At 32.5% G+C, this 23,663-nt stretch overlaps 2 protein-coding genes across 2 annotated transcripts in view; both read right to left on the bottom strand.

Annotated features, from left to right (window-relative positions):
* Nucleotides 1-2,973, bottom strand: LOC127698327 (uncharacterized). Its single transcript, XM_052201730.1, has 2 exons — nucleotides 2,641-2,973; nucleotides 1-1,877 (listed from the first exon to the last, which is right to left on the bottom strand). The coding sequence occupies exons 1-2, from the start codon at nucleotides 2,911-2,913 to the stop codon at nucleotides 1,173-1,175; spliced, it is 978 nt and encodes a 325-aa protein (XP_052057690.1). The 5' UTR covers nucleotides 2,914-2,973; the 3' UTR covers nucleotides 1-1,172.
* A 5,241-nt stretch (nucleotides 2,974-8,214) lies between these two features.
* The window catches only part of LOC127698280 (uncharacterized), a 102,131-nt gene continuing 86,682 nt past the window's right edge, over nucleotides 8,215-23,663 (bottom strand). Inside the window, exon 3 of the mRNA XM_052201674.1 lies at nucleotides 8,215-10,531. Coding sequence (XP_052057634.1) covers nucleotides 9,434-10,525 — 1,092 coding nt within the window. The 5' untranslated portion in view covers nucleotides 10,526-10,531 and the 3' untranslated portion in view covers nucleotides 8,215-9,433. The remainder of the gene's footprint in view (nucleotides 10,532-23,663) is intronic.

Raw genomic sequence — 23,663 nt, 5'->3', positions numbered from 1 at the left:
TTGCAGGGTAGGACTATGGCTAATCTTTAATTTTTACAAATGTCGTTAATTTATTCATGTTAATGATACTAAGGTGACATTAAAAATGATATTTATGCATTAAAGTGATCATACTGTATTACCATATTAATTTATCAACAATTCTTTTTTATGAATTTGAAGGGAATAAAGTGTTTTGTATTTTTACAGCCAATTAGATTTTATTCATACCTCCTTCCTTTCTAACATAAAAGACCATTTTACCATGAAAACCGTTCACTTATTCCAGAGTTATGCAAAGTATGTTGCATACTACTAAAATCTCACATCAAGAGTAACCCAAGAAAAAAAGAAAAGAAACTAAGCAAAATTTAGTTTTAAAAAAGATGACATTTTGTTCTTATCGTAATTTTCTTCTTTTTGGTCAAACCTGAAGGAATTGTGCCAAATACTTGACACTACTGGAAGCTTAAATCAAGAGAGACAAACTTAAACCAGTCGTTCAAAACTGGATGGTATTCTACTTTCAACAAAACTTTTCTATCCTATTTATATTGCTCTTAAACAAAAAGTACTATGACAAATCTGATAAAATATGCATGGAGGAATTTTCAAACGTATTCACAATTAAAAAACAATTAAAATTGGAATAAAAATTCAAACATGAAAATGTTTAGAGTTTAAGCCTTCTTGTTAATTATTAATGTAATGTCAGACACACATAAGAAATTAAAAATGAAAACACACAAGTATATAGCATGCATCAATTCTAACAAAATATTTTATGTATTAGCGTTAAAAAAAGCTTGCCCAACTTCATCATTTCATAAATATATATGCAATGTGATACGAGAAAAAAAATGTAATTTTTCATAAAAATATAGGTACAGAAATCAAGAAGAACATTTGTGTTATGCCCCAAAAGTGCTGAAGTGTCATGTTTGTAAACTTGAGTATATATGTTTACAAACATGAACAGTGATAACACTATAAAATACCATACGGACATCAACAAAAACAAGTATAAAAAAAATACCGAACTCATGGTTATAACAATTGTGAAGTTTCATAAAAACGAGAACAATCTATAAACTAAAAGTAAAATCGTTATACTTAAAACTAAGTTAAAAACTTTTTACGGTTATTTAAATGATACTGAAAGACTTTTCACTGTGAATAAAAATATCATATTGTTAAAACTTAATTATCTTTTTAACAGCGTCAACATCACATGCACCATCTTCTTTCAAAAACCAATGTCCCCACTTTCTAGCTCTTTCTTCCTTCGCCTTGTTGCCCATTATCCAGTTATTGTGAATTAAATAAGGCTTTGTCAATTTTCTGTTCTGTTCCGAGATTTCATACCACTTGCCATCTGGAAATACGGAAAAGGGCAAAATGATTGATTTGAGACCTGCATATTTCTCAAGAACTAACTTCGACAAGTAAACTTGGTCGTTTTCATAAGTCGGAATAGTTTTATTGGATGGCTCAAATTTTATTTTTTCAGAAAGTTTGAGCATCATTCTGTTCAGCTGTTCAAATGTTGCCTTTGTTGCTGGGGTTGGGAAAAGGTACAGAAATCCACCATTGATTGCCTTTGGTGACTTGTAGTTACTTATAAACACAATATCATGTTTTTCAGAATGCCCTCTGAGAGTCGGCAATGGGTTTGCCAGAAATACGGAGTCGCATTCAAAAGAATATAATTCAATATCATTCTGAAGTAAAGCCAGCTGTATCTGAGTTCTGAGTATCATGATTTTAACATAACCCACATGGCTATATACTTGATGTTCATTCATAGATTTATCCACATTTAATACAACAACAGTTATATGCGGTGACAAAGCTTTGATCTTTTCTGTCGCATTTGCTGAGGTAGTTATCATTATCACCTAAAAATGGAAAAAGAATGGCTTGAAATCTAAATTTAACATTAAAACACAAGCATCATAGTATAAAAAATGTCGTTCAATTTGTATCAAAATTTAAATATTTGTTTTTACCTAAACATCATTGAAGCCTAACTTGATAAAGAAAAGAACAGATATTTGTCCCCGTATATTTTTATGGAGTGGAATGTAGGTGGGTATGTTTGGTAACATGCCAAAAAAATATCTCCTAAATTAATATTTATGTTTTGCAAACATTTTAGAAGGATTATATTCGGACTCCAAAAAATATAGCAAAGGCTCTTTTGGGTCAAGTAAAAATATGCAGGAGTCACCAATGGTAACCCGGGTACCTTTGTGCATAATTGGGATTTCATTTTGACATGGATTCTAAGGCTCAACCTGAATAATAAAATTTAAAGCGTTCCATTTACCTAACTTGTATTTTGGTGGGAAATTGCCCTTCAAAATAATTCTATTGTAAAACAATTGATATCAAACGTCACAGGATAAAGCAAAAATATATAGATATATGTAAAAGCTTCGATCATTGTCATAAAGTAAAGATCGTTCCTGGAAGCTGGCATTATGCGATAGCCTTCTGCAGAAACCAGATGAATTGTATTTATATGAAGTATTTTCCATATACAAAATAAAGGGTCGTATGAACGTATTACAAACATGTATAAACTTTTGAATGACATTTGATTGTTTTTTGTAATTTAAGGAAAGAAACTATAGAGGTCTGTCATTAACATAATGGTACCTGTTTATGAAATCCCATATGTTTAGTATTGCACACCCAGCTTTCAACCATATTAAGATAACCATCATTAACAAGTGTTATTAAGACTGGACGGTCGTTGATTTGTAAAGTTGCCTTAAGAACTAAAGCTACGTTGCTATCATTATTTAAAACTGTTCTTCTGTTTGTCTTTAATTCAGACTGGAAATCTAAGACGAAATACCGGATGAAATAGAAAAGCATTAGTATGGTGATGAAATATATGATAAAGCGTTTGAAATTTGTTTTTCTCATCCTTTGATATGCAGTCTAGGTACTTGTACGGGTACTGGATCTTTAGAGGTCGTTACATGACTGATTATGACTGAAAGTAAATTAATAAAATAATAAAATGTATGTATACGTGGAAAGCTGAAAATACATCATTATTTTTAATTTTGTGATATGTAGTTCCCTTATTTGTATTTTCGAACTACAAGGTAAAAAGCAATTATGCATTTAAAATGAAAAAGAGGCGGAAGATACCTAGGGGACATTCAAAACACATAAATCAAAGAGAAACTGACAATGCTATATGGCAAAAAGCGGTTGTTAGGGAGAATTTTCGAAAGTTCAAAAACACTAAAAAAAAATCTAATTAAATATTTCGTGGAAGTGAAGACTAAAAATATTTAGAAGATTAATTACCCTACATAATACACACATTTTTTTTTTGAAGTTATGCATTTTTAAGATCCACTTGTAAAGTCTGTCGTCAAGAAATTTTAGTTAAAATGTGTTATTCAAACACACCTACTCTGTTTTTATGACTCATTAGAAAGATATTTCCCTTGACCCATATATATTATTTCATTTTTTAGTACTGTGAGATATTAATGTTATTATATCAACCTTTAGCCTAAATATATAAAAATAATAGAATCTGAAGCGAGGAGATGTATCAAATATGTTTGCTTTATACGTTTTCAAGACAAAATAGTCAACACGCCTGAACATATAAAGGTGTACTCGACTTTCTCTTTTTGATGAAATTATTGTCCATTTTTAGAATTTTTTTCCAAAAAAACTGTCGCCGGGGGCAGAGATGCTTATTAATGGTTTAAAAAGATGTATCTTTTATATTTCTGTTGATTTTTTTTTTTTTGCGGAATTCATGCTTATGCACAAAAAAGATCCACATGTATTTGCACCTACCACAATCGACTGTTTTGTGGATATTTGTCTTTTATATTAATTTAATATTGTACAAATATCTCGAAGCTCCATACTATAATAATTTAAGTAAAAACACGTATATAAGATGCATAAAATCCTAAATTATACACCTACATTAAACTTTTAAAGCCCATAGAAACAGATGTAAACAATTCAAATATACCAACTTGGCCTTTTTGACCTTCTCTAATAAAGCGTTCCATTTCTTTTGTTTAATTTCAACTGGATATCAGCCTGATAAGTAATATTACACATATCAGGTACCCGAGTTACAATAAAAGTAACTTTAATTTCCATTTTCTATCATGATTTCCTCGAGAGGGTTGCTGCTTACAAGGAAGCTTTTGAACCAAGAGTTCCGAGTGGTGAAGTTGAAATCATCCCTTCGAAAATTTTACGGACGCCATTACGTGTTGGTTGACCGTTATGGAATGTGTCATGTTTCACAGATGACGACGGATATGTTCCAATATAAAAATAAGAAGATGTGGTAGGATTGCCAATGAGACAACTCTCCACAAGAGACCAAATGACACAGAAATTAACAACTATAGGTCACCGTACGGCCTTCAACAATGAGCAAAACCCATACCGCATGGTCAGCTATAAAAGGCCCCGAAATGACAAATGTAAAACAATTCAAACGAGAAAACTAACGGCCTGATTTATGTAAAAAATAATGAACGAAAAACAAATATGATATCCAGCAACAAACGACAACCACTGAATTACAGGCTCCTGGCTTGGGACAGGCACATACAGAATGTGGTGGGGTTAAACTAGTTTGAAGGCGCCAACCCTCCCCAAACCTGGGACAGAGGTGTAACGACACAGCATAAGAACAAACTATGCAAAACAATAAACGAAAAACAAATATGAGAAACAGAAAAAAACCGAACTATAAAACAGTTGAAAAAGGCTCAACTCATTAGATGGATACAAAGCAGAACTACATCTAACAAAAACACAGAGTGGACGTGGCAGGGTACTTATACATCCCCACAACAAAAAGACACTAAGTACAGATCTGAGAGTACTCACAGTTAATGACAGCTAGTTCAAAGCCAATAACAACTAATAAAAAAATCATGCATCTAAGACTAAAATGAATGTTTACCTGCATCCTAAAACAGTATGATATTAAAGGACACTCGCGAAATGGCGGGTTAACAAAACTAGATTATCGTTTTGGGCGTGTCGTTTTCTTTACTGACCAAGTGATTATATGGAACATTGCTTGATCTGAATGAATAACTGGAGAGATATTCTGAAAGCGAGGATAACGAACTACACTATGCATGCTAGCTTCAAGACAGTCATATGGATTATACAAATCGAGAAGCCTGAGAAACGACACACAAAAACATGTCTCCACACATAGTTTAATAGTGGGAGGATTGGTTATTACACCCTTTTATAGGACAAAGTTTTTACCATCACCCTTACCTATGACTAAGTGATCACAAGTATTTTTTTTCAATTAATCCACATGTCATTTGAAATCAAATTTTACATCTTGTCATATTTAACAAATTTAGTTGTTTAGCTTTGATAAGAAAATAACAACCTAGTGTCGTTTGGTCATCCTTTCGGAGTTAACACTTCCTTAAAATATCTATTAACTTTTCGTCCTTTTTATTCATTTTAATGCATTTTCCTATTTTTGAGATTATGTCGAACTTTAGTGAAAGCTCTCCATTAATAAGATTACTTGAAAATACAACATGCCACAAAACTTGATGATGCATCAAGACAGACAACTAGATCTATGTGATTTTGAAGGGATTGTTGTTGTTTTTTTTATAGATAGGCACTCATAGAAAATATTTTCATTGTTGGATATTCAATTTTTTGGAAATTGTCATTTTGTTGCTTCAAAAAATAGGTAATTCTTCAAACTGTCATCTTATAATTTTCATTCGTTACGACGACACTTTTAAATTTCATATTATTAAGAAATCATTAATTAACTTCTAATCATTTATAAACCAAAATTTTTTCAATACGTGAAAATAAAATTTTCTGAAGGAAAAAAAAAATGTTATATCAAAAAATGAAAACATTTGGTCTCGAATGTTCCCGATGAAGGTTATTCCAGTAGTACGTATTGTGCGCATGAAAATCATGCTACATCTGGTGTTGAACTTTTAGTTCCTGTGGGTTCTATTCGGCATGTAACCAGAGCTTCTGTATTTCCTTCAATTATGAAATTGTCATAAAATATGGTTACAACTCCTTCATGCAAAGTCGACTTTAGACAATTTTGGTTGTTCTGCTGTTTTAATAGGCTTCTTTGGTTTTATACTCAATTTTTTGTATCTTTGGATTTTTGTCTCGCGCCCACCTAATGAAGGTTATTCCAGAAACATGTGTTGTGCGTAGTCATATTATGCGCTAGTTTCTAAAATGTGTCGGTCGGTGCCGCTGCTGGATGAGTGAAATATCCCATCCAAGTAGACGGAACTTAGGCATTGGCATGATTTCAATGACACACTTGCTGTAAACCATTTTATACAATTATGTAATTGTCATAACGTTAATGCTGCAACTCCCTTAGACAAAGTCGACCGTAGACAATTTTGGCAATTATCTAAAGGTCCTCTTGGTTTGTTGCTGTCATACGATTTGTGTTTTTTGGTTTTTCAAACGTAATGTCTCGAGCGTACCTCATAAAATTTGTTCCGGAATCAAATGTACACACGAAAATTATATACGTTTTATACTACAATTGGATCGGTATAGCTGCTAGTGGATTATCAGTCCCAAGGGGGCCATTCGCCAAATAACCAGTGCTTCGATATTTGCATGATTTAAAAAATACTCAATATGTATGTAAATTTACAGCTTATTATTTATGCAATTGTTATAATACTCAGCTTCCAACGACCTCAGGAAAGTAACCTATGACTTCTCTTGTCTCTTTTGTCGTTCTGTTTATGCCCTTTTGGCTACATGCTCAATCACGTTTTATATATTTGGGTTTTCTTACCAAGAGTATTGGAATGATGAAGGTTATTCAAGACACATATTTTGCTTCTCTCACTAAAATCATATACGTTTCATTACAACTGGGTCGATACCGTAGTGGTGGAGTAACAGTCACCTAGAATATCATCCTAGTAGAGTGGTGGAGTAACAATCACCTAGGATATCATCCTAGTAGAGTGATTGAGTAACAATCACCTAGGATATCATCCTAGTAGAGTGATGGAGTAACAGTCACCGAGGATATCATCCTAGTAGAGTGGTGGAGTAATAGTCACCGAGGATATCATCCTAGTAAAGTGGTGGAGTAACAGTCACCGAAGATATCATCCTAGTAGAGTGGTGGAGTAACAGTCACCGAGGATATCATCCTAATAGCCATTTCTACGTTATTAGCATGATTTAAACTACACTGTTGATATCTAGTCAATAAACTTAATGTAATATTCATAAAACTAAAAGTTGCAACTCATTCACGCAAAGTTTTTTGAAATTTTGGTAATTCTGTTTATGTCTTAACCGTTTTCTATTTTTGGCTTTCCGAAATTCTGGTTTCGAGGGTACATGCTGAAGGTTATCGAGAAAAGCATTGAAATCCTATCAAACGTTTGGTCAGTTGTAAATTTATTTGATTCTTTCCAATCTTTGAATATAAAGCCCTTTTAACCCATTAAATCAATTTTATACAACGAAATGTTCCACTGGTTATTTTAATACTGCAGTAATAATTTTCATTCTTAAAACGTTATTTTTGGATTATTCCAATGTGTACATCATCTAGTAGTTTGTAACAAGATTATGTATTGATTTTTGACGTACGGATAACAGACTGTGTGTTTACACTTCGGCTGACAACATTAAAAATAGTGAGCAGATACCACGAGTCCATGTGAGCAGACAACACCATGGCCAAAAAATAATAACGGTCAAAAGACAAACAATTAACAAAACATTGCACAGAAACCGAAGCTTGAGCAAAACAACCCCAACAACGGTCGTATATGGTGACTCTTTAAAGTATTTTTCAGAGATCTTTGAATATTCCAATTTCTTTAAAGTCCTTCTATAATTAGATATATACGGGCATTTCACTATGCATATATTCTAGTAGTTGCGGAATCGTAGCTCTTAGGTCCTTATTATATTCTTTGACAAATCTATGGTCCGAAAATCTACGGTTCCGCAGCTTATATTCTAGGTACTAGTAACAAATTGAATCGTCTTTTTGTCAATTGTTATTAACTGAAAATTAAATTTACAAAAATCGGATATCGAATGCGACAATATAACTTAAACTGAAAATAAATACAAATTTTATGTCAATTCCATTTTTTTAAGGTATGAAGACAAGGATTCTTGCAACTCATTCTACGATGAGAAACGGTCAAAACATACTCAAAGTTTCTAAATGAAGTTTATTATATTATACAATATGAAAAATATACCATTAGCACATTGACCACATTGCCTCATTACTATAAGATGACGGTAATACCGTCATCTTATAGTAGTGAGGCAATGTTAAAGTAGAATTATTTATGTAAGTCAAAGCAGATTCCTGTTGCATTGCACATGGTCGCGTCTTTCTCTCTGTACTGTATATGATGTTGTTCCAAGGCTCCGTGTTGAAGGCCGTACTTTGACCTATAATGGTTTACTTTTACAAATTGTGACTTGGATGGAGAGTTGTCTCATTGGCACTCATACCACATCTTCTTATATCCATGAAATATTCTATAAAGTACAGCAACCGGTATTACTGTCTGTAGGACAGCGTGATTTCATATCAACAAGTCCCCTATATACTTTGAGTCTGCTTTCTGTAACTACAATCAATCTTGCTCAGCTCATTTAGCTCATTGTTGAATGCCGTACGATGACATATACGTCATTTCGTCTTTGGTTGAGAGTTGTCTCATTGGCAATCTTAGTACTATATCTTCTTATTTTTAAATTGTTCTTCATGTCCATGTGCCTCTTCTAATGTCTTAATGTGTTTGTGTGGGTTTTTTGGTCAATTTTGTGAATCTGGTGTTGATGGCTGATCTTTTAATAGTCCTTGTTCAAATTAGTCACTAATTCTCTAGACTTGGGGCGATTTAGAGCTTGGTTTAAATAAAGACACCTGTCTATTTTTGAAGACCTCTAAATGTCTGTGCTGGGTTTTGATATATCGAGTACTGTCTCATTAACGAATACCGAACGTCTGTTTTTATTCATATTGTTCGTGGTTAGGACGAGGTAGGGTATGATGTAGGTTGGACAAGACTAAGTTGTGTAAATGGTAAAACGTACACATAAAATTGATACATATTGCACTTGAAAGACATAGTTCATAACTTGTGTGTTGCTTTACAGAAAGTGTGTTTTATGGCTTATTTTTTATATATGCATATCTGGTAAAAAGATCTCATTTTTTCTTCATTATTACTGTCATTCGAAGATCACACGAATATATGCTTTGCACTTTGAAAATGAGGGAAAACAAATTTCTACTCTTTACACTGGTTGATCGAAACTCTTTTTCTATTTGCATCACAACATTCCTTTTTTCACAGGAGAAAATCGACAATTTCCATCACACGTAATTAGTGTGTTATAATAAACTTATATTTTATTTTGTAAACACATGAACTCTCTGTATGCCTTTCCCTGAGTATCCTCTATAAAACTGTTTCCAGTTTGTTGCCAAATAAGGATATCTGATTTTACCATAGCAACGGTCAGCATTGAATCTTATATAATCCTGATTGTTGTTATATTCTACTCCTATTGTAAGAGAACCACCTTCTTTAGTTACACACCAACCTCTTGCCACTGCAATTATGTCTCCCCAGGGATTTAAAGCATCCCCGTATCGTCCAAGTCCCGAATGTTCAACCGAACTAAAGGTCACTACAGCATCGAATTCTCCTAACGTTTTGTTTAAATATGCCATTCTAAATTCATAAGGTACCATTGTCTTAACATTCGGAATATGTGAAACTATTTTACCATATTCAAGAGTAACAATTTCTCGCGCACCTGCCTCCAGGACACATGCTTCTGCCCAAGGCTTTACGGAACCAATAACAAGGACTCGTCCATTCTTGACACCTGGTGCATGCTTCAACCCATCACGAAGAGCATTTGTATTGTTTACACCATAATTTCCAACAAGTTTACCCTTTTTGGCTTTAGATATCAAACCGTTAATTTCCGACTGTGTCCAAACAGGTACAGAAATATGTTTTCTCTTTCCTAAAGAATGTTCGTCAAAATAATAACTCACAACCTCTAAACGATTTTTCATGGTAAATTCGTTCCAGAGTACTTTAGGTATTTCCTTTGGCGCTTTCTTTTGACCGTGTTCTCTGTCAATGTATTCGTTGGTAAATAAAGCATTACAATTTATCTTAGCGGTCATATGATCAAAGAATGGTCCTGGTGTCCCAGGTCGATCTGTATCACAAAGTTCACCACAGTCTTGGCGTATTAACTCAATAGGAGACAAATCAAACGTCTCGGTAGAAGAGGTTTGCCTAAAATTTGATTCTCTGTTCGTATAGTCAAGAACTTGATTCTTCTCATAAAAATTTGTTTTTGTATAAATGTTGCCTAAACATTTCCATGCAATCAAAACCAAGAATATATATACAGTCACTTGAACAATTCTTTTAAAGGTACATGCATATAGCGACATGTCGATTTTGGCACCACGGTACATTGGTATCTGAAAATATATTCAAAGATCAGGTTGTTTATTTTATTATATTGATGGATTAAAATTTATGATTGAGAAAAATAAAACGAAGTTTATTAAATGGTTGTTCCTCTTTAAAACGAATAAAACGGAGGTATGACTACTTGCGTATATACAAGACATGCACTAATATATTGGTAGACTTTAATGACGCAACACTTTTTTTAAATCGCCGTTTTAAACTTTTTTTTCTACAGAGGTTGGAAATCTCAAATGAAAATAAATCAACAAAGAAAAACCACAAAGTATCTCCCAAAGTGTTAAAAACAGTCAAACTTCCAAAAAAAATAAACGAGAAAATAAGTGTACAGATCTCATCATATGTTATAAAAAAAACCCAGCGAAATTTAACCCTGGTAATGACGCTATATTTATTATGAAAGAAGTCAGAATGACAAGAATGTGTAAATTATCATGTGGTCCGAGGACACAGTTATCGTCCTAGTGTGAACAGTGTATAACTTGCAAATTTTTTTCATACACTTTCCCAATTTATTTCTTGATATTTCATGCATGAAATATTAAGTAAGTGGATGAAATTACATGTTAAAAAATTAGGGTGCTGAATCTTTTTTTAAGTAGTGATTTGGTCCAGTTCAAAAAGGTCAAAAATTAATATGTCTGAAGCTGTCAAACTGAATTTTAGACCCCCTTAACATAGAATTGTCCATATTTTGAGTTAGAGCTGGTAGACTTTTCTGTAATTTTGATATTATTTGTCCCAATAGTAGTACACTACACTGTAAAAATCTTTTTAAGATAGAGCAGGTGCGATTTTTTTAATTTGAATTTATTGTCTAAAAGAAATGCACTACGAAATAACTGTGTTCTCGGGCCATGTGATGTCAAGGAAATAAGCACTGAGGTCGCAACATACAGAAATGAAGGAGACACTATGGACAATATTACCATGGAAGTTCATCAAAGAACAAGGCCGTCATAGAACCATTTTATAGAAGTTTAATAGTACTGAGCATAATATAAATAATAATCAAATAAAGTCGATATAAATAAAAGGAGATGCGAGGTAAACGCCAAACGCACCGAATCTAATAAAATTTAACAGAGACCATCAAAGATCTGCCATACTCTTTTTTGTTTCGAAATACTTAATATTATTATATTTATTATAATTATATTGTTCTGATCTACCATTCTGACAAAATTTGCCAGAATTTCATCGACAGATTTGAGAACATATAAGGATTTTGGCATACGAGAGGATGATTTAGGCACTATATCAAATGGTTCCATATTTGTAGTTATCTAGATAAAGGTCTCATCCAGGTGTTTATGGTTCCATATTTGTAGTAATCTAGATTAGGGTCTCATCAAAGTGTTGACTATATACATGGGATTCATCAGCGTTCAATCATGTGCTTCCAAACGGAGTGAATCGTGTCGTTTTGCTTGATTACCAAGGAAAGGGAACACAAGATATTTCATACAATATTTTAACTCCAATCAATTAAATTGGGATATTAGATTTTCGTGAGGAAAGAAGGAAGTAGAGCATTTGTTTTTGCTTTTAGCAGAGATACACTATTTCCACTCCTGGTGTGACTCTGGTTATCTTTTATTCAATCAATTCATTTTGTCAGAAATTTAGAACAATTTTTTTTTCTCAGCAGGTTTTAAAAGTTAGAAGTGTAAACAGATGCCTCAAATAACCTTTCATAAAATTGGGTCCGACATAAACATTGTTATACATTTCACTTCGTTAACGCTAACGATTGCTAAAACATGAATGACAAAAATAATTTTTAGGCTCATTTGACAATAATGCTAGTGAAAAGGGGGCATCAGACGCTTGACGATAAAGGTCATTCCTACCCTCATGTGCGGCTATCACAATACTATATTAACTACACGATACAATTAGGCATTTCGGTAAAGGTTATCAACAATATACAAATGCGACTACAAAATTCAAATAAAAAAGAAATATATTTTTGGGTTCATTATAAACAAATCATGCTATAATGTTGAAAAATGATGAGTTTAATTCATGAAAAGCCGTTTATTTCCAAATGTGTCCTTAACAGTATCAGCTTTATGTGTGTGTAGGGGGCTCGGTGGTCGAATGGTCTATTTAGTTTTTTCCCTATCCAAATCGCTGACTGATAAACGCGGACCTCATTGAAGACCCCAAATTGAACTGTTACGTAAACAGTAATTTAAACATAACCGTTCGCTCTCGCAACAGAAGCATGATACCAGGAGACTATAAACGTCTAGTATACGTTTATCGGTTCATGTTATAGCAGGATAAATGAAAATTACACTAAATACATGTCGTGCTTCCAGAGCGCTTTTCTGGGTTAACTCAGGAACCCTAATCTAAACATTTGAAAGCCAGGTATTTAAATGTATAAAGTAGTAGAAAAGTTAGGAGATATATGACCAAAAAGGACCTATAAAGAAAAGCCAAAATATGTCTACAGTCAACATTGCAGGAGGGAGTTGGAACCTTAGTTTCTAAATAGTTTCTTAATTTATAAACGGGGAATTTGAGAAAATATGCTAAAAAATCATGTCAATACCGAAGTACGGACTACTGAGATAAGAATACCCTCGGGGACTAGTAGTGGAATTGACCCAGTGCTATTAAAATACGATATATGAAACAAGTTGCTTTCTTTAAAAAAAAGAAAAGCAATACGTGAACCCGAGACCACTGACTGACTGAGTTAACATTTAAGGCCTGACTTTTTTTATTTATTTCTTGGAAGCGTACATCATTTTTTCATAATCCTATTGCAAATCCCAGTTTCTGCAAACCGGATGTGTAATGCAAATTGCACAAACCAATCGCAATATAAATTTAAACACTCAGTTTGCTTTATAATCTGGATACATTTGTTTTATCTATCATATCTTCATATTTTGTTTCCTGGATGCCTTCAATTATTCTTAGTCTCATTAGTGAAGCTGTCTGTACTCATTGTTGATGTTGTATAGATAAATTTAAAGTCCAATTTCCATGTGAAGTGAAACCCTGTGGCATGCAACTTATAAGAAGGTTTCGTATATTTTTCTTGATCATATACAAACAAGTCTAAAATGAAACCAACGTTCAAACCTATGATTGCGTTGGATAAAAACCGCAATTTTTATACGTGTGCATGCAAAACAAATTTCTTGTTAGAGGGATCTAAATACAGCACAAACAACATTTTCCAAAAGACCAAAAAAGTGAAAAAGTATATTTTAACAAAACGCATTTGACTAACAGGTCGAACAACAAATGTTCTTAAACCCTGCTGACTGCCATTGGCGATTGCCAAATAGACGGATCACCGATGTAATAAAATTGGGAATGGAAATGGGGAATGTGTCAAAGAGACAACAACTCGACCATAGAGCAGACAACAGCCAAAGGCCACCAATGGGTCTTCAATGCAGCGAGAAACTCCCGCACCCGGAGGCGTCCTTCAGCTGGCCCCTAAACAAATATGTATACTAGTTCAGTGATAATGGAAGTCATATTAAACTCCAAATTATACACAAGAAACTAAAATTAAAAATGATACAAGACTAATAAATGGATCTTAATACTCTAGTTCAGGGAAAGCTTGTTCGCGACCTAGAATTTTGAATGGGTCAAGCGTTTAATTAAAATCCATGCGAGAATATGCGAGATTTGGATGAACTGGGGGCAAAGTCATTTGGTACAAATCAATATTCGATGTTAAGGACGCCCGCCTTTTTCCCGTTTACCTGTGAAGTCGTTGAGGAGTGTCATCTGTTTTTTGGTTTATGTTTATGTTTAATAAAGTAAAAAAAAATATTGTGAAGAATTTCGAGACCTAGTGTTTGAAAATTACGGGAGAAAATTGGGAAAGAAATTTGAAGGAAACTTGAAATTTACCTTGCAAATAACCAAAACGAAATGTTTGATAAAGAAGGAACGAGGGCCTACAAGTCCCTGGAAGCTTCCAAGAACTTTGAGGAAGTTTATATGCAGAAATATCATCTTTGGAGATTGAGAATAATTTCCTGATACATGCTGACGTAATGGCAAAACAGTATATCATTCAACGGTGACACTACATAACTTATTTTCTTTGGCTGGTGTCGGGCGGATATAGATAAACAATTTAAACCATATGATTGTAATGTAAAATGGAGCTTTTTTGAAAAGTTGTTGCTGGTTATAACACAAAGTCGATATCATGAATGATATTATGCGAAGTATTCAATAAAATATAACCATGGCTTCATAAATGTTATGTTTTCAATATTATATGTAAATAGTCTGATCGTTTAACCTCGGAACAGTTTATACGTTCCTTGTTCAACCCATAATAAAAAAGTTCCCATAAAAACAAACAGCTACAGGTCGTCGTATGGAATTAAACTCTTAGCTAAAAAGTCACACTCACTAATAAGCTATACAATGTCTTTACTCGGACTGTTGCATTTTAAACAAACAATTTATTAAGTGAAAAGTCCAGCGCAATGTAGAACAAAACAGTTTCAACTTTCATATATCATTATCACGATCTTGACCTGCATGGATATGCATTTAACTTGCAACTGGACGATTAAACAAAACGGTTAGGGACCGGTGCAAAACCAAAATGAACTGTAAAAAAACTTGAAGTCCCATGGTTATGCAAGTGAAGAAAAGTTGATGTCCCATTCTATTTTGCAACAAAAAAAGTTGGTGTCCCATGCTAATTCATACAGTATAAACTCACACAAAGCCCCTCAAACCAATGTGCCAGACAAGCATACATGTACATCATTCAAATAATGCCCACATTCTTTATTTAATTTTTTGAAGTTATTATCTGAGGTTATTTTTTTTGCGATTTGTTTACTTTTTCTTGTCCCGCCAATTTTGTTGTACAGAAATTAGTTATTTTCAAAAATCTTTTTGCTCTCTGGCCATGCTAATATTTATTATTTGTCCAGGTTTAGTTTTATGAAAAAATTCTTGCCCTGCTATAATATAATCAGAAAACTTATATATATATCAAAACATAAAATGATAATTTATTTTTAACTAAAATGTGTATATACATCAAATTAAATACTTACTAAATTATTTTGATTGTTTTCGTGTTCATCAAATTACAAGAAAATCTCAATAACAGACATTTGGACCTGCAAGGAATTTGGAAATATATACTACATTCAGATTTTATTACCAGTACATGTGCTTTAACTGACTCTTTATTTAAAGGAGGGATGGGCCAGTTCATTCTAATTTTTACTGAATTTTATATTTATTTGTGTACATGTAATTCCACATGATTTTAATCAAGTAACCATATCTATTATTTTTGTCGCCCTGTTACACTAAAAGATTCTTTCTAATGCAGTTTGTTACTTCATCTTTCCTGATACATGATACTTATAAATGCACCAATCACTCTGTGTTATAATTTTCAAAATTTATTTGAATGAATATCAAATTATTAATATGAGTATAAAAGCTAAATCTTACTCTTGGTTTTAATTTAGAAGCATGGAAGGAACAAAGTAAATCTGACTCTAAATTGTTTAATTTCTGATGACACTGGTCATCAATGTGGATTCTTTCAAGTCTGTTTTCCTCGTCAGTAATGAAATTATAGAATATATTTATGTAAATTCAATTTTCTGACCACTGCACAGAAAATATTGACTTTGTTCCTAGAACCACTCCCCCCCCCCCCCCCCCCAAAAAAAAAAAACAAAACAAAAAGCAAAAACAAATTCCTTCAAAATTTCATATCTAAGAATCAAACAAAAGAAATAGTTCTAGATAAAATTACTATCCTGTTTCATAACCTTATTTAAACAATGTTTTCACAAATACATTTTTAAGTGTCAAAACCAAACTCCTTTATTCACATCAACAACACCTATTTGTACAGCCCCCTTTTTTAAATAACCATTTACTAGTAGATATTTGTATAAAGGAACTACAATATTAACTCACAACAAAGGCTTTTTGAGGTATCATCCTGTGTTTGTTTTCGTTCAAGGGATGAATAGGTGCAGAGGAGTGAAACAAAGGCTCTTCCTTAGTTTTATGTGGGACTGATATTGATCCCAGGTTTTACATGTTTTATGCAGATGAAATTGGAATAACAAATTGTAAAAAGATAAAAACTAGTGAAGAAAAAACTTATTGCATACATTTATTATGTCAATTTGAAGTGTACATAAATACATCCTAATTTGAAAATAAGATTTGTGTAAGAATTATTCAGACATTCCATCTTTGAAAATGACCATTAATTTTTCAAATCAAATGGGATTTTCATAACGCTTAAAAGCTATTTTCAATATCTTCTTACAAGTAGCAAATATTATTTTCATAAAGAAGTTTTGCTCTCAATTGTTATAAACTTATATGTGAAAAAAAAATATTCTTCTCAGTTGGGATTAAATTCATATAGTTGACTTTAAAAATTTCTTGAAAGTTCTATCTTCTTTTAAAACTGTGTTTAAAATGGCAAATTTTGTAGATTTATTACTGTTAAATTTTATGCTATATAAAAAGGTGAAAAATCCAGTTGGGAATAAATTCAGATACCAATAGTCACCTTTGAGAATTTCTATGTCTTTTTAAAATAACCTATATTTTCATTTAATTGGGCCATTATGTCATGTATATACTGTTCTTACAAGATGCCAAATTTTAATTCATTTGGAGATCTACTGTGTTTAAATAGGCAAATTATATAATTGTTTTCAATAAATGATGATTGACAAAGATAGAGATTATCATTTTCTTTTCAAAATATTTAAGATTTTTATAGACCTTCACAAGTGAAAAAAGTCAATGTCCCATGCACATTCTTCAACTTGAAAAAAATCAGGTCCCATGGAAATTTTGTTTTAAAAAAGAGCATGTCCCATGCGCCTTTGCACCGGTCCCATGCATTGAGAAATTTTGACCGGTCCCTTATTGATGACTGCATGAAAAACTTTAACCTCAGACAAAACCTGAATTTAACTGTTAAGGAAAAACGAAGTTCATCTAGAAGTAAAAAACGGAAAAATGACATAAATATTTGCAAAATTTTGCCCTGGATACTGTATTTTGGACACAAAGAAGCTTCTGTTCCAATTTCCCGAAATTCCATTATGTTAGACAAAGATTTTGATGTAAAACAAAACTTGAACCACAGACTGAACCTAAATGCTGACGCAGCCGGCGTTAACGCTGACGACGGAATCTAGGATCGCCAAGTCTCGCTTACGCGAAATAAATTTCGCAAGCTTGACAAAAAGAAGGATGTATGTCAATTTAAATTAAACAGAAAACAATAAACTTGCGGAAAAGATGGTATACCGCAAACAAAAGGTACAAAGGTTTTTGTACACCATATCCGGATTTCGACAATTAATGTCTCTTCAGTGATGTTAGGAATCGAAACGGTATTTGGAAAGCCATACAATTTACCTCAATTTAGGATAGACTCTTGAATTTTGAGGAGTCAAAATAGGATGAACGGATCATATAAACCCGAAGGCAAATATAATACAAGGCCAAACGAAAAAATATAAACAAGTCTAAATTGAAAACAACGTTCAAACCTATGACTGCGTTGGATAAAAACCGCAATTTTTATACGTGTGCATGCAAAACAAATTTCTTGTTAGAGGGATCTAAATACAGCACAAACAACATTTTCCAAAAGACCAAAAAAGTGAAAAAGTATATTTTAACAAAACGCATTTGACTAACAGGTCGAACAACAAATGTTATATATATATAGTTTAATAAGTAGAAGTGAATTGAAAATGAATGAAGAGGGGAAATAAGATAGATATATGTTATCTGTATTTTTCTTAGCATGTATCAACCTGTTAAAAAGAGGGGGTGTTGGGGTAACTGCTATCTGTAATAGCACTATACTTTGAATTTTGGGAACTATGGTATATTGGATTTTAATTCTTATTTAATAGTTGGCATTTAATAATAATTACAATATGTTTTTTTTGGGTAGAATTATTTTAAAAGTTGGTATCATAGGATGACATAATTGCAGTGATTTTTTAAAGTCGATTAGCTTTAAACAATCAAAACAACTTTACGGAGAAACATAGTTATTTTTGGTGTAGTTGGCGAGGTATGCTTTGTATTATTAAATTTGTGTTATTTCCCTTTGAACATGTAATGATGAATATGCTATGGAGGCGGAACTTAATTGAGTACCTTCTCAAAATCAATTAAGAGCAATAATCCAGGAATATTGTTCTCTTCTGTATACTGTAAAATATCATAAACCAATCGAATGTTGTTATCCCCTATATAATGCTTAATTGATCAATATCTAAAATGTAATCTAAAATGTAATTCCATGGTAAGATTCAGCATATAAAAAAACCCATGAATTCAGTTTTTGATGAAATCAAAAAAAGTTTAATTTTGGACCCTTTGGACCTTAATATGGATAAATTTAAAACAGGGCCCAAAATAAAAAAAAAATCTGAATGCAGTTAGATTCAGCATATCATAGAACCAAAATAATTCAGTTTCTGATGAAATCAAACAAAGTCTTATTTTTGACCCTTTGGACCTCAATGTAGACCTATTTAAAAATGGGGCCCCAATATAGTAATACACAGTAAGAACCCACAACAAATCAAGACTCTAAATTAATCCTCATTGAAAATGGTTAAAAGATTTGTATTTATTTTCAATTGAAGATTTCTTGCTGTTGTGCAATACTTGGTAAATCAGTTTACAGACTATATATAAAAATTTGCACACCCTGTTTGGTGTATATCTCCTGCGATAAGTATTTGTTGTTTCTTTATATAGATAAGAAATAATTTATGTTAGAACCAGCTTAGACAATATTAGAAAAGTCTTGTTTTTGGTCCCTATTTATCTAGTTTCTTAACAATTAAAGCCATGACCCCCAAAATTGACCTCAACCTTCCGTGGGTGGTAATGAACCTCGTGGTACAATTTCATGGAGATCCATTGACTAATACTTAAGTATTTGTCCAAAAACCAGAAACCCCCCCCCCCCCTTTTTTGCCCCTTATTCCTGAAGGGTTTGAGCCATAACCCACAAAGTCAAACCAAACCTTCCCTGCATGTGTGGTAAGGGACCTTGTGTGTCAATTTCATAGAGATCCATAGACCAATACTTAAGTAATTGTCCATTAACCAGGAAAACCTTGTTTTCCCCCTTTTTTGCCCCTAATTCCTGAACGGTTTGGGCCATAACCCCCAAAATCAATCCCAACCTTCCTTGTGTGGTATTAAACCTTGTGTTGAAATTTCATAGAATTCTATTCACCTATACTTAAGTTATTTGTCCGGAAACCAAATGTCTTCGGACGACGACGACGTTAGAGCAATATACGAACGCAATATTTTTGCGGTCGTATAAAAACACATATTTTGTCAAAAGGCAAAAAGGTTCTAACATACAAATGACTTTTTGACTGCAACCTAGTCTTTATTTCTTTACTATCCGATCTACAAATGAACTTTGATTCAGTTGAAATATAAAAAGTCACGTGGTAGCCTATCTATAGAGGTCCGTATCAAAGACATAGATAACTACTAACCCGAATAATCCAGTCGTTATATTACGCTCCCTATCGATCACTACATTAACGCCTGAATGCAAACACGATAAAAACGCGTCAGACCGGAAAATTGTCTCGAAAGGTGGAGAGAATCGGAGACGGTAAGGGGCCACAGACCACAATTAAATTCCCCTATTAGTTCTTTATAACGTTTTGTTTCATTAAAAAAATTGCACCTTGCATTTTTGTCAAATCTTTTGTGTGTATAATGTATAGTACTAGTCCAAAAATATATCCAAAATTCAGAAAGATTGAACCAATGACTCTTACAAATTTAGCCAATACACATCCATACCCCTATGGACAAGTCAAGAGATGTTCCGAAAACTGTAAATATCACCTTTTTGCACCTGGCCTAATCACTCTTTCCATATCAAAATCAGTTAAAATACAACATCCAAAAGATTATTTCATCTCTCTTCTTTTATTTCCACCCAAAAAAAACTAAGAAATGAGTGAGGAAGGGAAAGAAAAAAAATTAAGAAAAAATACACTCTAATTAAAAGGAACTATATTCGTGGACAACGAAAAGCGGGATCATTAATTGTGGTCTTGGGCCTATTAGGGGTCTAAAACTTGACCAATTCTAATAAAACTTGGCATGATTTAAGCTTAGTGTATTATAAAACAGTTTACAAAGTTTCAAAGCCATATGATACCAATTATAAAAAATGTGGCATTTTTTATATCTGAACTTTGGGTGCTGAATTGTGGCGTTGAATTAGAACAATTTCAACTATCAAATTTGGGCTTCTAAAAACCAAAATATACCAAAACTTACATTTTTTAATGTTTCTATGTATAAGTTATCACCTATTAAAAGCAACAGATAGCATACTTCATGTTTCAGACTTATGAAAAATGGCCAGAAGTAAATTTTATATGAGCCTGTGCCAAAAAATAGAGGTTTTCAAATGAATCGAAGCCTTATATGAAATGTAATATTTTTCACTTACCACAATTTTCTGAAGTTGTTAAGTTATAAAAACACCTTTTACATGTTATAAATGTACTTTTAATGGAAACATAAGTTTCAAATAGCATAACACATGTGAATAAAATGGTCTTCAGCAATGTCAAGCTTAAAAAAAACAGGTTGTCAATTTAGGTCGTTCCCCACATTTGCATATTAAAAAGCATATAAATGATATGGTAGATAGAGATATGCTTCTTTTTGCTCAAATCTTTGTTTAGATATGATAAAACATGGAGCCTGGATGTAACATGACTGTCACTTTCAACTATATATGTAGACAGTATGATTTGATGCAAAGTTATTTACTTTACTTTTTAAAACCGGCATGAAATTTCAGCCTCAAAAGGCCAATATTTTAACCACTAGCTATCAAACAAAAGAAAATAAAGGAAGTTTGTGAAACAGACAAGGTCAAACAACCAGTAATAAGTGCTTTTGATACAGATTCAGTGAAATCTGCTAAAAGGAATTCAACTTGTATGTGCATAGAACCTCATTTTTCACTTGCTTCATACTGACCGTTAGACTAAGACCATTAAAGCAGCACATTTTGCACTCTTATTCTGATTTTTATCTACTTTTTTTTGTGTTCAGTGTTCAAAAATGAGTTAAACATCTACATTAGATACCACAAACACAAATAGAAAACCAGAAAAATCTGTCAGAGAGAAAGTAAGCATGCTACTTTTGTAAAAATATTGAAACAACTGAAAAAGTTCAATTTTGGGCATGTAGGCTGAAATGTCACTTTTTTACAAAATTTCTATCAAATAAAAGTGGAAATCATTTATTCTCATGTAGTTTGACAAATTAATACCAATAGATCATTCAGGGAAGTTGTCAAAGTACAAATTCAATATTTCCTGAATTCACCTCTTAGGCCACAGACCACAATTAAATTCCCCTATTAGTTCTTTATAACGTTTTGTTTCATTAAAAAAATTGCACCTTGCATTTTTGTCAAATCTTTTGTGTGTATAATGTATAGTACTAGTCCAAAAATATATCCAAAATTCAGAAAGATTGAACCAATGACTCTTACAAATTTAGCCAATACACATCCATACCCCTATGGACAAGTCAAGAGATGTTCCGAAAACTGTAAATATCACCTTTTTGCACCTGGCCTAATCACTCTTTCCATATCAAAATCAGTTAAAATACAACATCCAAAAGATTATTTCATCTCTCTTCTTTTATTTCCACCCAAAAAAAACTAAGAAATGAGTGAGGAAGGGAAAGAAAAAAAATTAAGAAAAAATACACTCTAATTAAAAGGAACTATATTCGTGGACAACGAAAAGCGGGATCATTAATTGTGGTCTTGGGCCTATTAGGGGTCTAAAACTTGACCAATTCTAATAAAACTTGGCATGATTTAAGCTTAGTGTATTATAAAACAGTTTACAAAGTTTCAAAGCCATATGATACCAATTATAAAAAATGTGGCATTTTTTATATCTGAACTTTGGGTGCTGAATTGTGGCGTTGAATTAGAACAATTTCAACTATCAAATTTGGGCTTCTAAAAACCAAAATATACCAAAACTTACATTTTTTAATGTTTCTATGTATAAGTTATCACCTATTAAAAGCAACAGATAGCATACTTCATGTTTCAGACTTATGAAAAATGGCCAGAAGTAAATTTTATATGAGCCTGTGCCAAAAAATAGAGGTTTTCAAATGAATCGAAGCCTTATATGAAATGTAATATTTTTCACTTACCACAATTTTCTGAAGTTGTTAAGTTATAAAAACACCTTTTACATGTTATAAATGTACTTTTAATGGAAACATAAGTTTCAAATAGCATAACACATGTGAATAAAATGGTCTTCAGCAATGTCAAGCTTAAAAAAAACAGGTTGTCAATTTAGGTCGTTCCCCACATTTGCATATTAAAAAGCATATAAATGATATGGTAGATAGAGATATGCTTCTTTTTGCTCAAATCTTTGTTTAGATATGATAAAACATGGAGCCTGGATGTAACATGACTGTCACTTTCAACTATATATGTAGACAGTATGATTTGATGCAAAGTTATTTACTTTACTTTTTAAAACCGGCATGAAATTTCAGCCTCAAAAGGCCAATATTTTAACCACTAGCTATCAAACAAAAGAAAATAAAGGAAGTTTGTGAAACAGACAAGGTCAAACAACCAGTAATAAGTGCTTTTGATACAGATTCAGTGAAATCTGCTAAAAGGAATTCAACTTGTATGTGCATAGAACCTCATTTTTCACTTGCTTCATACTGACCGTTAGACTAAGACCATTAAAGCAGCACATTTTGCACTCTTATTCTGATTTTTATCTACTTTTTTTTGTGTTCAGTGTTCAAAAATGAGTTAAACATCTACATTAGATACCACAAACACAAATAGAAAACCAGAAAAATCTGTCAGAGAGAAAGTAAGCATGCTACTTTTGTAAAAATATTGAAACAACTGAAAAAGTTCAATTTTGGGCATGTAGGCTGAAATGTCACTTTTTTACAAAATTTCTATCAAATAAAAGTGGAAATCATTTATTCTCATGTAGTTTGACAAATTAATACCAATAGATC

This window comes from Mytilus californianus, unplaced genomic scaffold, assembly GCF_021869535.1.
Source record: "Mytilus californianus isolate M0D057914Y unplaced genomic scaffold, xbMytCali1.0.p SCAF_1, whole genome shotgun sequence".
Lineage (NCBI taxonomy): Eukaryota > Metazoa > Mollusca > Bivalvia > Mytilida > Mytilidae > Mytilus > Mytilus californianus.
This window is presented reverse-complemented; position numbering and strand designations above follow the sequence as displayed.

Coding starts and splice junctions, on each gene's coding strand:
- LOC127698327 (XM_052201730.1), bottom strand. CDS start 2,913: ATGAGAAAAACAAATTTCAAACGCTTTATCATATATTTCATCACCATA. Junction 1,878..2,640: donor ATATGGGATTTCATAAACAG/GTACCATTATGT, acceptor TTCCATTTTTAG/GTGATAATGATAACTACCTC.